We start from the raw sequence: 14545 nt of genomic DNA on the forward strand, positions 1-14545 counted from the left end.
ATTTATTTTAAGCACATGATGCAAGAACTAGGTCACTTAAAATGTGAATACTTGACTCACAGAATAAAAACTCTTGATCATTAACTAAGAAAAATTAACTAGGGATGCCTGGGTTAAGCGTCAGACTCTTGCTTTTGGCTCAGGTCGTGATCTCATGGCTTCATGAGTTTGAGCCCTGCATCGGGCTCTGTGCTGACTTTGCAGAGCCTGCTTGGGATTCTCTCTCTCCCTCTCTCTGCCCCCACCCCTGTTCACTCTCTCTCTCTCTCTCTCTCAAAATAAATAAACTTTAAGGGGAAAAAAAAAAAGGAATAAATTAACCAAGTTAACTCAGATCTTAATTTCTAATTTATGGGATAGCATACCATGCTTCCGCTGTATTCTGTACTTTATTAACATTTTATAACTATTTCATGCTTATACTCCAAGGCAATTTAAATATAGAGATTGATTACACTACTTGCAAAGATCTCACTGCTTCTCTGTTGGTACAGTAGGCACAGAAAATCAACGCTGCTGGATGTAGCATGAGACCCATTGAACCGATGTTGAAAGATCCAATCCTCAAGAACCAAAATAATCCAACCCTGGAACTTGTTAAAGACTGGGCACATCAAGAAAAGGACAGGCAAACCAGAGTTTAACAGGACATTTAATGAGGTGTGTGTATATATTCACTTTAATGAGAACTGCAAAACAAAACATAAAATTCACGTGGCCAGTCCTCTCACAGAATAACATTTTCACTCAAAAATACACTAATAGGGGCGCCTGTTGGTTGGCTCAGTCGGTTAAGCGTCCAACTTCGACTCAGGTCAAGATCTCATGGTCCGTGAGTTCGAGCCCCACATCTGGCTCTGTGCTGACAGCTCGGGCCTGGAGCCTGTTTTGGATTCTGCTTCTCCCTCTCTCTCTGCACCCCACCCCCCCCAGCTCGTGCAGGTACGCGCGCTCTCGCTCTCTCGCTCTCTCTCAAATATAAACATTAAAATTTTTTTTAAAAAAATACACTAAGAATAATGCTTATATTTTGATCTTAAGTTTCTACTCCTATTCCTAAAGACTTTTCTTCCCTTGATGCTGTATCTCCATTTCTTGTCAGTTTAGAATAGAAATTACAATTCAGTAATGATGGGAAGCTCTTCAAATTAAGTAAAAATGTGGAAACTCCTATAGCCAGAAAGTTACCGCAAAACTGGTGTTAATTCTGGCTCTACAATGCAACATATAAAGTTTCCATAAAGGTGCCACAGTTAAATTATGAAATGCTTCCACTTTAACTCAAGACACAGAAAGACTTGAAAAAAAAACCTTTTCTCTCCAAATTGCAAAAGGAGGGTCAGGGAGGGGAGAGGAGGTTACATTGAACCACATAAGAAATGTGGGTATATTCAAAGAACCCCAAACCAAACATCATAAAGGAAAGTCACTGATCTGGGCAATTCTGAGGCCAGCTTTCTCCACATTTGGATGGGCCCAGAAAGAAGCCTTAAAACATCCTCCCCCCCCACCTTTTACCCAGCAGTCTTCACATCCTCAAAACACAGTGAGCAAAATACGTTCCGAGTCACTGAAAAGTGTCCTCAGAGAAGCAACAGCCAAGTTGACAAGCAGAAAAAAGTTATTTACTTTTTTTTTTTTTTTTAACTTTGCCTTCTCATCCTGTTTTGTTCATCCTGTTGCTTTTCCAATTGGGATGGAAGGAGTACAAAATATTCATTAAAGGAAAAAAGTTTTTCTCAAAGAGCAGATTCCATCTATCTTAGAGACATGTCCAATTCATCTAGCACCCATCACTCATTCTATCCCTTCAGTGGGCTCGCACTGGTCAACAAGTCATGACCACCTCCCTAAGCACCTGATTGCCCTTCCCACTTCTACATGCCACCACCAGCCCCCCTGCCCACACCAGGCTCTCCTGGCCTCCCCTTCCTGCCTGCTCTTCCCTGCTGCCCATCTCCCCACTTCCCTCCCTCTCCCCTTAGATCACAATGGCGGTAGACAAAGAGAAAAATTACTCCATTTAATTCAGTGACGAGACTCATTTGCAACTAAAAGTGTACTCTATCTATTCCTGGGTCTGACACAGAGTTTGAGAGTTGACTCCTGCAGATAAATGCGGTAATTTTTAACCACACGAAGACATTTATAAAACATTAATGAGTAATCTACATGAAAATATTTGCTAATAACACAAAAAATAAAGTTGGTCTTTTACTATTAAAGAGCCTTAAAAATATTTTCCGAGATGTTCCCAGCCTTCGCCCCACAAAAGGAAACAAATTACCAGAAGAATGAATAATCATTCCTTCACCCTTTTTACAGATAAGTGGACCTAATCCATATACCTAATGGACTTTGTCAGAAGGGCTGGGTGTTTCTGAAAAGCACTCTTCCCTTCATTCATTATCTTAATTTGAAAAACCAAGAGTACGCATAATTAAGTACAATAACAAACAAAAAGGAAAAAAAATCTCTGTGAATTAACTCAGAATTTTCCCAACACTTTGACATGGATTTTTAGCAGTTTATTAGTAAATGACATTCTTTATTCTGAATGCCTAGCAGGTGCTGGAAAGGCACTGGGATACACAGATCACCAGATTTGATCCCTGGTCTTGAGAACCCTACCCTTTGAAGAACCCTTTACAGTTTCTTTTAAAGACACTTCCGACACGACAGTTTCCGTTTCAAGTTGTAAGAGTAAAAACTACAGAAAGAAAAAAGCAAGACCCAAAAGACTACAAGCTGTGAAATAAAATGTGGCAGACAAGTGAGGTAATGGGACACCATGTGCTCTTCTGAATTATCGGACATCCAAAGAACTGCGACATTTAAGCAACTCCAAGCAGTGGTACCTTCAGAAATGGCATTTTAACCATTGTTTAACAAGTCTGAAAGGCAAAAGGGCACACAAGCTAAATTTCCATCGTAAAATTTTTGAATGTGTTATTTTGGAGCATGATGACAAGAATGTGAAGACATCTAAAAAATCCTAACCAGGGGCGCCTGGGTGGCTCAGTCGGTTGAGCGTCCAACTTCAACTCAGGTCATGATCTCACGGCTCCTGGGTTCATGCCCCACATCGGGCTCTGTGCTGACAGTTCAGAGCCTGCAGCCTGCTTCGGATTCTGTGTCTCCCTCTTTCTCTGCCTTTCCCCTGCTTGTGCGCTGTGTAACCCCCTCCCCGCCAAAAATAAACATAAAAAAAATTTTAATAAAAAAATATAAAGAAAGAAAGAAAGAAAGAAAGCAAGCAAGCTAACCAATCACACAAGTTCACATGGGTTTTCCTGGAATACTTTAAAATGGCAGGTAACAAAAATGAAGAGTTATTCAATGTCTGGCCATAATGGAAACTGGGGGCCTAACATGGTTCTTATTTATTGGAACCTTACAATGACCCAGAAGCTAAGTGCTTTCTACACAGTATGTCACTTGATCCTCAGGGTAACCCTTCAAGATCGATACTGTCATTCCTATTCCACAGATAGGAAAACAGAGGAATAGAGAAGTAACTGATTTTATGGTCTACAAGATGCAAGGAATTTCTAAGCCAGGTAATCTCACTCCAAAGCCCATAAAGATCTACCCATATGCCTTACAGCCCTTCGGTACTGCCTAAAAGCAGGACACACGAAATAAAGATTAAAAGTAGCATGAGATTTGGGATGCCTGCCTGGCTCAGTGGTACAGCCACATAACTCTTGACCTCAGGGTCAGGGGTGCCAGACCCACGTTGAGTGTGGAGTCTACTTAGATAAATACATTTTATTTTATTTGAAAGTAGCATGGGATTTAATTGAAATGTAAAAGGCAAGTCATACCCAGAGGAACTGCTTTACAGGCCTGTCTGAATATGGCTGCTCAGGCATGCTCTGAGAGTTACAAGAAAAGCAACAGCTGAGGCCTGAACTACAGGAGAGCTTACTTTAAATGAGTGGAACAGCGGGCCCGTGGTCTTCTCCACAACCTACGTCTGAACAATACATACATTCCCATAAACGTTTGTCAGAAACGTCTTATCTGTTGCCATCACCATCAACCCCAAGAAAGCAAGGCTAGAGTAAGTAGGCAGTAAAATGAAGGCTAGACCTTCCACTGATTTCCAGGAATCAGAAAATCAAGTCCCTGCACACAATTTATCACGACATCTCCTTAGAACAAAAAAAGATCAGCAAACCTGTGTATATTGCTAGATAATGGTGGTGGTGGTGGTGGTGATGAAGGCCCTTACAATGGATTATCTCACAACTGTATTGGATAGGTATTAGTATCATCCCCACTTTCAGAGAGAAAAACTGAGGCTAAGGGATTAAGCATTAGCTAGCAAACAACCAGGGATCACATTACATAGCCTTTCCTCTTAGAACATCCTCCTTATAACTGCTAACTAATCAAATCACAAAACTTTCCTTGGAGAAAAAAAGGCCAAAGAAAGTCCGACGATGGAACGTTAGGTGAAGTTTTTGTCTTAACTGTGTAAATGTAAGAACAGATGTAAACAATCGAGATAACTGGCAAGGGCAGAAGAAGGACAGAAAGAAGCAGATACACTGGGTACCTCCGTGGAGACGGACTTTACACCTCTTGGGAAGCGACATAGTTTGGCACTGATGCAACCGAGTCTCATGACATTACTCAATCCCGGCATGATGACAGCTGCATGGACGATCACAGACCTTCCTCCCACCCCTTCCATGACCTGGACTTTCTCCTCTAGGCCCATCAGTACTTGCCAGCCCTTGCGGAGACGACCCTACTGGTCAACTTCCAGTTGCTCAGCAGCAAGCTATGGTCTGAAGGAGGCCTAGCAGGTCCCCTTATGGAATGCCCGTTCACAACATATGTCTGTGCACATCTATGTATGACAGCAAAGCCAAATCATCACGTTCAAAGTAAAGCTCCTAAACATTTCAGAGATCGGGTATACTCCAAAATGCTAACAGTTATTTTTGACCAATATCACTCACACACACACACACACACACACACACACACACACACACACAGGCAAAACCGCTTTGTCCGGAAGCTGACATCTAAGAGCTATACGATGGACTGGCAAGCTGATGGAGCAAGTCCAAGTTTTCCAAGAAACTCAGATCTTCCCAGCTTAGAACCTCACTGAAGGACTGTGAACCCTCCCTCACCGAATACAGTTTGGGATCAATCAGAAAGACACGCAGGACACTGGGGCTAGTCTGGGCAATTCTAAAAGATTTTCAAGTGAGGCCTAACTCTTCATGTAACATTTCAGATAAGCGATCACTCACAAACCACCCCCCGCCCCACGTCCCCCATGCCCCTATTGCGAAAGAAATGCATTTTTAAGGCAGTTTCTCACACAGAAAAGTGGCTCTCAAAATCCTAGTCTTATAATAAGAAAAAAAAAATTTCCACTTATATATAATACATTCTACAAATAAACATAGTCCAATAACAATTACATGTTCAATGTAATGAAAGTTTGCAAAGATTCAGAAGAAAGTAAGGCACTCACATAAAATTAATTTCACTCTCAAACCACGCAAATATTTTTGATGAAAAACTTGTTTGCAGATGTAAGCCAAGGCAAAGGTTCAATCAACCTCAGAAGACCGACTTCACTTGTCACAGGTCTTTTCCCTTGGTTCTAAGCCAGTAAAACAAGAATTTCTCATTTATATGCAGAGTCTGCTTTAAAGGAGTAGACCATATAGACGCTTTGCTTGTGAAATTATAGTCTGCCTCAACTTGTAAACCCCAGCTCTGACACCACTCATGTCGTTTCTCGATACACAAAGCAAGAGACAGCGAGAGTCCCCTTGGACCTGTCATAAAATTCCTAACAAGAATGACAGGTCAGTGTTTTAATGTGCCAAACAAGTCTAATAAATGCACTTAAGGCACCAAATGAGGGAATTGAGAAAAAAAGTAACATTAAAGTCCCTGTGGCGGTCTGGGTGCTGAATCATACAAGGATGGGAGGGGGGTGGGAGACAATCGAGGAGATTCAGAAATGTGGAACCGCTCTCAATGGTGTCATTCACGGAGCCCCCGAGCAGAGCGTGGTGTTCATCAATGAGACAGTTCCCACACTCAGTGGAGCAGGAGGAGAATGAGACACAGAACTGAAGAAGGCTTGCAGAGAATAAGTAGGGGAGGGAACGTTCCATACTCTGATGGCAGCCAAGCTACAGCCATGTCGGAGCAGGGGTCTCCTGTTCACCTCCTACCACATGTTCTGCTGTCGTTTCACAGTCTCAACTCCCTGGACACAAGTGAGCGGAGTAAACCACATGTGTAAAAGGCGTCTAAGTTATATCGGGCAGAAAACATTAACAATTGGGTTATCTCTAAATAGTATTCTTTATTAAATTAATGGTGCTTCCCAAGCATTTTACTTTAATCTGTCTTTTCTCCTATCACCATGACATCCACCTGTTTTCTTCAGGCTCACGATTTGTATATAAGTCTTAAAACACAAATAAAAACTGAAGTTGTAATATATTGTATGAAAGTACTTGAGATTCTAAACATGTTTCTCTAAAGGAAACTGATTAGCTTCAATGATCCAACATTTTTGAAAAGTGGACGTCCTTCTACAGAGACATTAGAGACCACAAAAAGTATTGAACTAAACATTTTTAAGCTCCCAGCACAATAATAACATTTTAAAAAATCATCACACCTAATGGGATGCCAGAGCCAGCCAAGGATCTAGTTAATAATTACTAAGAGGCTGCTGGGGCGCCCGGGTGACTCAGTCGGTTGAGCATCCTGCTTCGGCTCAGGTCATGATCTCACAGTTTGAGTTCGAGCCCCGTGTCTGGCGTTCTGCTCTCAGTGCAGAGCCTACTTCAGATCTTCTGTTTCCCCCTCTCTTTGCCCTTACCCTACTCATGTGCTCGCTCTCTCTCTCTCACATACAAATAATAAAAGCATTTTTAAAAAGTCCCTTAAAAGAGGCTGCGTGGCTGGCAGGTAGGGTGAGGACACTGGGTCACAACTGAGTTCACAGTCTAATTCAAGAGCTAAAGAAAGGTACCCACAGATCATCAGGCTGTTCCAGGCAATGCCACCTCTACCTGCTCCTCCAGGTATGCAGAGGTCATAATGGAATGGAGTGGTCCAGGAGGGCTCCTGGAGGAGACAGACCCAGCGCCCTAAAGGAAGTGCAGTATTTGTTTTGGCTGCAGGATTTTACAGAGAACAGAGAAATGGCCCAGATAAAAAGATGGCATGTGTGGACAGGAAGGAAGGCTGCGATGCCAGCACCTCAGACCAGACATGGATATGAAAATAATAGGAGAGACCCGCAGCTGCCCTCTATTAATTCCTGAATTTAAGCAAAGGCAAGACTTCATATTGATTGCTAAGATTCCTTTTTTCCCCCTGACAATTGGCTCTTTATACTTTCATCTGGCCTAAGAAAGAAAAATCTTTTGTCTAGGGTGCCATAGGTACATTGCTGCCTCCAAGTGAGAATAAACTATGACCTTTTGTGGCCCCTTCAAGACCTATGATTCATGCTCCATGGAAAATATTGAGAAATATTCCATTAGAAATGAATTTGCTTTCACAGCAAATTGTACGTTTCCTGTGTTTTTCTTCCTTCATTATCACCAAGGACATTCTCATGAAAACAAAGTCTTGTTTTCCCCCCAGAGTAACCATATTCTTTATATTGATTTGCTTTGACTCGCCAAACTGCCTTTTCGTGGCATCACAATGAGCTTCTGGTGTCTTTCTAGTGATGTCATAAATGTCCTATAGAGAAAATCAGTAGGCTAACAAACTCAAGTAAAGAAGGTTGACGTCATATGGTGTAATTTCAGAGTTTCCAGGAAAGCCTCACAACCAACCGCGCTCCCTACCCCTAATCCCCTCCACTCCCAACAGCAATCCCTAACCCGCTGAAATAGTAGTGTTGAAATAGCAAAGTTACTAAGCTGCCAGTTTCAACCGTGGTATAAGCAATAGTTATGACTTCAAACTTTCCAGAAAGGCCACAACCAACACCCTTCTCAAACACCCCCAAAAAACCACCTCCCCACCTGCCGGCTGCTGTTGAAAGACCACAACTAGAACTTTATTCTCTTCATTTCAATCTCTAGCAAAATGCAAACACTTCTTTCAGAAGCCCCCCATTACAATAAAATTCCTTTTCAGATCTTTTCCTACTAGGTCTTTAAAAGGTAAGCAAGAGAAGCTGCCTCCCGCATTACTGGTCCTCTCCCCTAATACTCCCTCCTCTTACAGCAGCTGGAACTGGAAGGCCCACCTGGCTCAGCCCAACCCAACTCTGGGCCCAGTCCTAACTTTGGGCAGAAACAATTTCAGGAATTCTAAATCGGTACTCCTGTGTCACACTCTCTGCTCTTAGTTCCGTTAGCAGGACATCTGTCTTCTTCCATAGACCCAGTCTCTACCACATACTTTTGCTCTGCAAACCACCTGTACTTCATCCTGGCCATCTGAGTACTCATCCTGGTATCCTACCCAGAATCCTGTTATTTTAGAACAGAAACCTACCTTGCTCTTGTCACATGCCCAAAGGGAACGGAGTCCTACTACTGCGGTTCCCTGATGTAAAGCCACAGAGCAAGGCAATAAGGAGCTCATGCTCTCCAATCAGACACACAAGGGGTGAAAACTCAACTCTGCCTCTTTTGAATCTTGCGTATTTATTTTTTTTTTAATTTTTTTTCAACGTTTTTTATTTATTTTTGGGACAGAGAGAGACAGAGCATGAACGGGGGAGGGGCAGAGAGAGAGGAAGACACAGAATCGGAAACAGGCTCCAGGCTCTGAGCCATCAGCCCAGAGCCTGACGCGGGGCTCGAACTCCCGGACCGCGAGATCGTGACCTGGCTGAAGTCGGATGCTTAACCGACTGCGCCACCCAGGCGCCCCGAATCTTGCGTATTTAAATTAACCTGCATGAGCCTCAGCCTCATGTATACTATCACATCCATTAAATGAGAGAATACAAAGCCTAGCCTGAGAACTAAGTATTAGCAACAACAGGGATGTAAATTGCAGTGAAAGGATAAAAATGTTACAATTTGTGTTGGAATTTACAAATATAGTGCCCGTTCCCACATTCTGTGTTGATATGCTCTACCCACGTGGAGTGAAGCATTCACTCACACTGGAACTCGACAGAAGGCTTATTTGTGGGGGACGCTCAGGGACCGTCTATTATACAACAGTGACAGTCCCTGGGTCTGGACTCCAGGTTCCTTTCAGCTCCTGCAGTTCATCCTGCTGCCCCAGGGCTTCCCAAGCTCTACCCAACTACTTGGTTCCCTCTCCTGGTCTCTCACATTCTGTGTCATTTCAATTAATTGGGCCAGGTACCACCATGCCCCACATGTAGATAACCATAGTAGCTGGGGGTTCAGAAGAGAGCAAAGGATAGGAAGGCTGGGGAAGCCAAAGATAAATGGCTCCACAACTCTGCTTTAGTCAAAGGCATTTCTGAAATCACTGGAAGAGGTGTTAATGTCACTTATCTCCAAGTATCATCATGAATAAATACAATGCTCCAATTGTGAACAGAGTGATATACTTGTAACGTTCCCGGCAGAGTATACCAGTTACTGACATGAACTAAAAAAAAAAAAAAAAAAAAAAAAGTGGGGGAGATGCTAACTAGATGAGCACGCGCGCGCGCAAGCACACACACACACATGCACACACACACACACACACACACACAGGCATGCATGCATGCATGCACGCACAGACTTTAGACACAGAACAATAAAAGCAGGTGGCACGAAAGAGCGGATTTCATATATGTTGATCTACTCAGCAATTTGCTTTTTATAGATTATATTGCACACACTCGAGTTGTAGAGGAACACAGTCTACCTGCCAATGAATTCATGGGGCTCCAATGTGACCATGACCAGAAGCTTAAATGCTTTCTTACTGAACTGAAAATACTGGGTTCATTCTATGTAGGTGAAATGACTTTTTACCGAATTTTTCTAGAGTGTTTTTTTTTTTTTAAAGACAGTGGATCTTGAGGTTTTATTTGTTGACAGTATCTGTTTATTTCAGAACTATAAGTACACAAAAGATTCTGTATCTCATACTATTTTAGTATATTTATTTCCTTTCTTCTTTTACCTGAAGTTTCTTTGTATGGTTCATCACCAAAGCCTAGATTCAGTTTTTAAATGCTTCAGAACACCAAAGATCAATCTCAGGAACATAATGGTCAGAGAAATGCAATCGGTAAAAATCATTAATAGAATGGTTAAGTCATTTCAGATTAACTGCAATTAAAATTCATTAGGCTTGAATCTTTGAAAATACACTCATTTCTCCAAAAGTAGGTTTTTTTTCCCTAAATTTTGTTCTCATAGGTACAAAACCAAGTAGCAAAACCACAAAGCAGCATGCTCTGCTATTAAACAAAGCAATAGAAAAACCACCCTTTTTCCATGCAGCTCATTATGGGAAACTCAAACTAACGGGCATTTCCCTTCATTCATTTATATACTGGTGAACAAGTCCAGAAAATTAAAAATAAGGCCTCTGGTCAGATTCTAGTCCAGCCAATAACCTAGTATTGAATTTGCCATTACAGGCAAATCCCTATAATCCAAATCACTGCCAAGAAGAGCTGTCACAAACAGTGTCCTCCCACACGGTAGAGTTTACAAGCAAACTACAGATCTGGATTGAGCTTCCCACACAGAACTCTACCTAAGCCACTTCTTTCCAAAGTGAACTATAGAGAGGAGGCATTGTCTTACACAACTAGAAATTAAATGAAATGCCCTAGGAGCTGTACTGAAAGAACTACACCCAAGGAGAGTCACCCTACACCTGGAACTTACTTAGATGACAAGATTCTGGACTCGGGGTTGATGCTGTAACAGAGAACTTGCAAGGGAGTATTTTGCATATGGAGGAACATAATTTACTAGGGGCAGAGGGAAGACGGGGGCGAGCAGCTCTTAAAGAGCCTCCAATGATTCCCTCCTGCCAGTGCTCCCACCCTGTGCAATTCCCTTTCTCGAGTGGGCGGGACCTAGTACTGCCCTCTTGCCCTCTAGTTGCTGCTCTGATGAAGCCAGCTGCCACATGCAGAAGCCACTTAGCGAGGAACTGAGTGAAGCCTCCCGCCAATAGCCCACAAAAACCTAGATCTTGCCAACAACCACTCAAGCCAGCCTGGAAACAGACTGACCCTTAGCCATGCCTCCCAATGACTGTGGCTCTAGCCCCCACCTGTATTTCAGCGTCTTGAGAGGCCCGGGGCCGTGGGACACAGTGAAGCTGTGCCTAAATCCCTGACCCACAAAAACTGTGAGATGATCAACATTGTTGTCTTATGCCACTAAATTTTAGAGTCCTCTGTTAATCAGTAGCAAATAACAGACACTTCATACAGACTTTACCTCTAAAAACATCATCTGGTTAGCATCACAATATATATTTGAAATTTTTATCTACTTTGAACAAGTTCGTGTTCTCAGCTGAGAATTTAAAGTCTTTCAAAATCTCAACATTTTCCAAATTCCATAATATATTAACATACTGCAAGCTTTCCCAAGTTAAATTAATTCACGTAAAGGCCGACAGAATACCAGAGGCATTTTGATTTTGTCCCTTACACATCACAGGCCTGCGTCAGCAGTAAGGAGACCCTATTTTACAGAAGGATAAAAAAGTTTTTAAAAAATCCAAGATAAATTTTACTTCTGGAAAAGAACATGCAGACACAAAGAAAAACTTTACTTCCTTAAAACAATAAATAAAGGAGAAACCCCTCTGATTAGAAGGCTTACAGAAACTTCCTTACCTTGAATGCACTGAAGCGTTCCATCCTCCGCTCTTATTGTAAAAGTCTCACCTGGATTAACTTGAACGAGAATGACCTGCCAAAATAACACATTAATTTCAATTTAATACTAGAGCATCTGGGGTTTCTCTTCAACGGTTTTATTACTTGAATTTATGTACTAGACAGGAAGTATGTGGCACGGAATCCTGTATAAACACAAAACTTAGGATACGTCTTAGACCTGGTTCAAAGTTAAGGGGGAGAAGTACGTGCATTTGAATTTAGCTAAGTGAATTCTCCCGTGTTGTTTATGATGTTATGTACCCTAAAAACTCATTTTTTTTCTTTCACACAATTCCTTCTTTTCTTTCACTAATTTAGAAACAACAGATAAAGAAGAAAAAAGACCAGAAACTATACTTATAAAGGAAAATGGCATAGAGAAATATAGTTCTGGCCTAAACACTATTGTATACTGTTCCCAAGTGTCCATTACTGACCTGGGTTATAGGATTCTACTGTGTAAACAAAGAAAGCAATTTATAAGAAAAATGTTTGGAAGATCTAGAAATAATGATACACACTATAAAATAAATGAATAATATCACAAATCGGCCTCAAACTCTCAAATCTTTAAGTCTATTATCTAAATGTCAGTGAACATAAATATTTAATATTAGCAGACAACTTCCAAGACTAGACCAAGCACAGCAATGGCAAAGTATGTTCTTTCAAGAGCCTTACAGTTTTAGCTCTAATCTAATTCCTTTAGGTAACAAAAGAAAAAAAAATCACTAATTTATATCGAAATACAAATTAAAAGATGTAATCCAAGCTTAAACCTGTACTTGAAAATCATCATGTGCAAGGTTAACACTATTAAAATAATTACTGTACGTTTCTGGAAACTGAAAGGATGTCAGGGTCATATTCATCTTCTAGCTCTCGGGGCAAGCCTTGTCCCTCCCTTCATTGAAACCATCAAGCATACCATTCCCTCTGCCTATAATAATCTTCCTGTCGTCCTTCACTGCCTACCACCCACCTTACTCCTTGCCTGACCACCTAATGCCTATTCATTCTTGTCAGCTTAAGAAGTATAGTCTGCTGGGGCACCTGGCTGGCTCAGTGGGTAGAGGGTTGTTACTCTCGATCTTGGGGTTGTAGGTTTGAGCCCCACGTTGGGCATAGAGATTACTTAAAAATAAAATCTAAAAAAACCCAAACCAAACCAAAGAAAAGTGGCATTTGCCTCTCAGGACAAGTTGGGTCTCCCACCATAGGTCGCGCGCGCGCGCGCGCGCGCACACACACACACACACACACACACACACACACACACCCCTACACTTCTCCTTCCTAGAATTTGCAACTGCAATTAATTAAGCCATTATTTTAGGGTCTGTCCTTCTTTCTTTAACATTGGCTCTAGAAATACAAGGCCTGGCATAAAAGAAGCATTCAAAACTGTACCTGGCATTGAGTATGTGCTTGATAACCATTTCTATTTAAGGAATGAAAGTCTGAAAACATAAAGGAAAAACGATCGCAAACAATTATTTTAACTTAGAAATTAAGCTTTCATAATGTTCACCCTAAAAAGATAACATTATTTACTGTATGTACCATAATTTATGTTTGGTAAAAATGTTTGAGATCAAAGCTGTTTGATCTTTAAAAACTAAACCTTTAATATCCATGTATTTTCCTTCTTCTAATAATTCCCCACAGAAGACACTGCTGGGATATTGTAATTATTTAAATCAGGAAATACATTAGCTGGAGAAAACAAGATCATTCAGGGAAAAGCAGTCCAAGTTTCATCCCTGGTGCTTCTCATTATCTTGAATTGTAACGGTGGTTTCAAGGCAATTTATTTTTCCTGTACGGTAACTGTGTCAATAATCTTTCAGTCTTAAGTATTCAAATTCTCACCAATGTAAACACACTGTGCCATTTTAAGAACTCAAAAGGAAATCCCTTCAGATCTCCATAGAGAGATTAAAACATTTCAATTGCTTTCTTGAAACTGAGCTTTTAAAGTCATTCTTAACATGAAAATAGTTTTGATTTAACTTTATTTTCACATAAACATAGGACATAACTCGACTACAATGGAATACAAAAAGACACTCCAACAAAGAAAGTTCCCTAGGTCTTTTTAAAAGTCCTTAGACCAATTCCAACATCACTGTAATACAGCAGAAACCATTTGCTTATGTGGAACCTCTCGGGATAAGACGTATACTACATGCCTGTAGAATTAGTTAGTTGGAGGGAAAAAAAAAAAAATCGAAGGACACCAAGACTCTGCCCCAGATATTCTCTGACAATCCCCGATTCACGTACTCTCTTCCACCACTCTCAAAACTGTCAGACAACATGTCCCGAATGCCGGTTCTCAAAGTACACTTCACCAGTATTATGGAAAGTCCCGGGCAAGAAAAGGGATTTCTGAACTGGGGTATGTTCCAGATTCTGTCCCATTACCTGCTTATCACATTGCATGAAGAGTGTAACGGTTCCTTGGCGGTCACTGACACCAGGCCACAATTCAAAGAATGGCCCTGAGGCACCCAGCCCCCAAAAGCCATTTATGCCATCCCTTCTCTGCTTACGGAGGCCAATTCCTGACCCCCACCCCGCTTCTTCAGGGAGAAAGATGATAGGTAAAGAGCTTTTAAGCATCCTACTAAAATACCACTCTTCAAATGTTTAGCCCCTGTAATTTTCCCTGCTGCTGGGTTGCTATGGCAA

At 41.5% G+C, this 14545-nt stretch overlaps 1 protein-coding gene across 6 annotated transcripts in view; it reads right to left on the bottom strand.

Annotated features, from left to right (window-relative positions):
• FNDC3B (fibronectin type III domain containing 3B) overlaps positions 1-14545 on the bottom strand; it is a 363538-nt gene that overhangs the window by 249061 nt on the left and 99932 nt on the right. For 3 of the 6 annotated variants that reach the window (XM_043594895.1, XM_043594893.1, XM_043594894.1), the window contains exon 3: positions 11807-11882. The exons of the other annotated variants lie outside the window; for them this stretch is intronic. In XM_043594895.1, the coding sequence (XP_043450830.1) occupies positions 11807-11882 (76 nt within the window). The remainder of the gene's footprint in view (positions 1-11806; positions 11883-14545) is intronic. 6 annotated transcript variants of the gene reach the window in all.

The sequence above is a fragment of the Prionailurus bengalensis genome, chromosome C2, assembly GCF_016509475.1.
Source record: "Prionailurus bengalensis isolate Pbe53 chromosome C2, Fcat_Pben_1.1_paternal_pri, whole genome shotgun sequence".
NCBI lineage: Eukaryota > Metazoa > Chordata > Mammalia > Carnivora > Felidae > Prionailurus > Prionailurus bengalensis.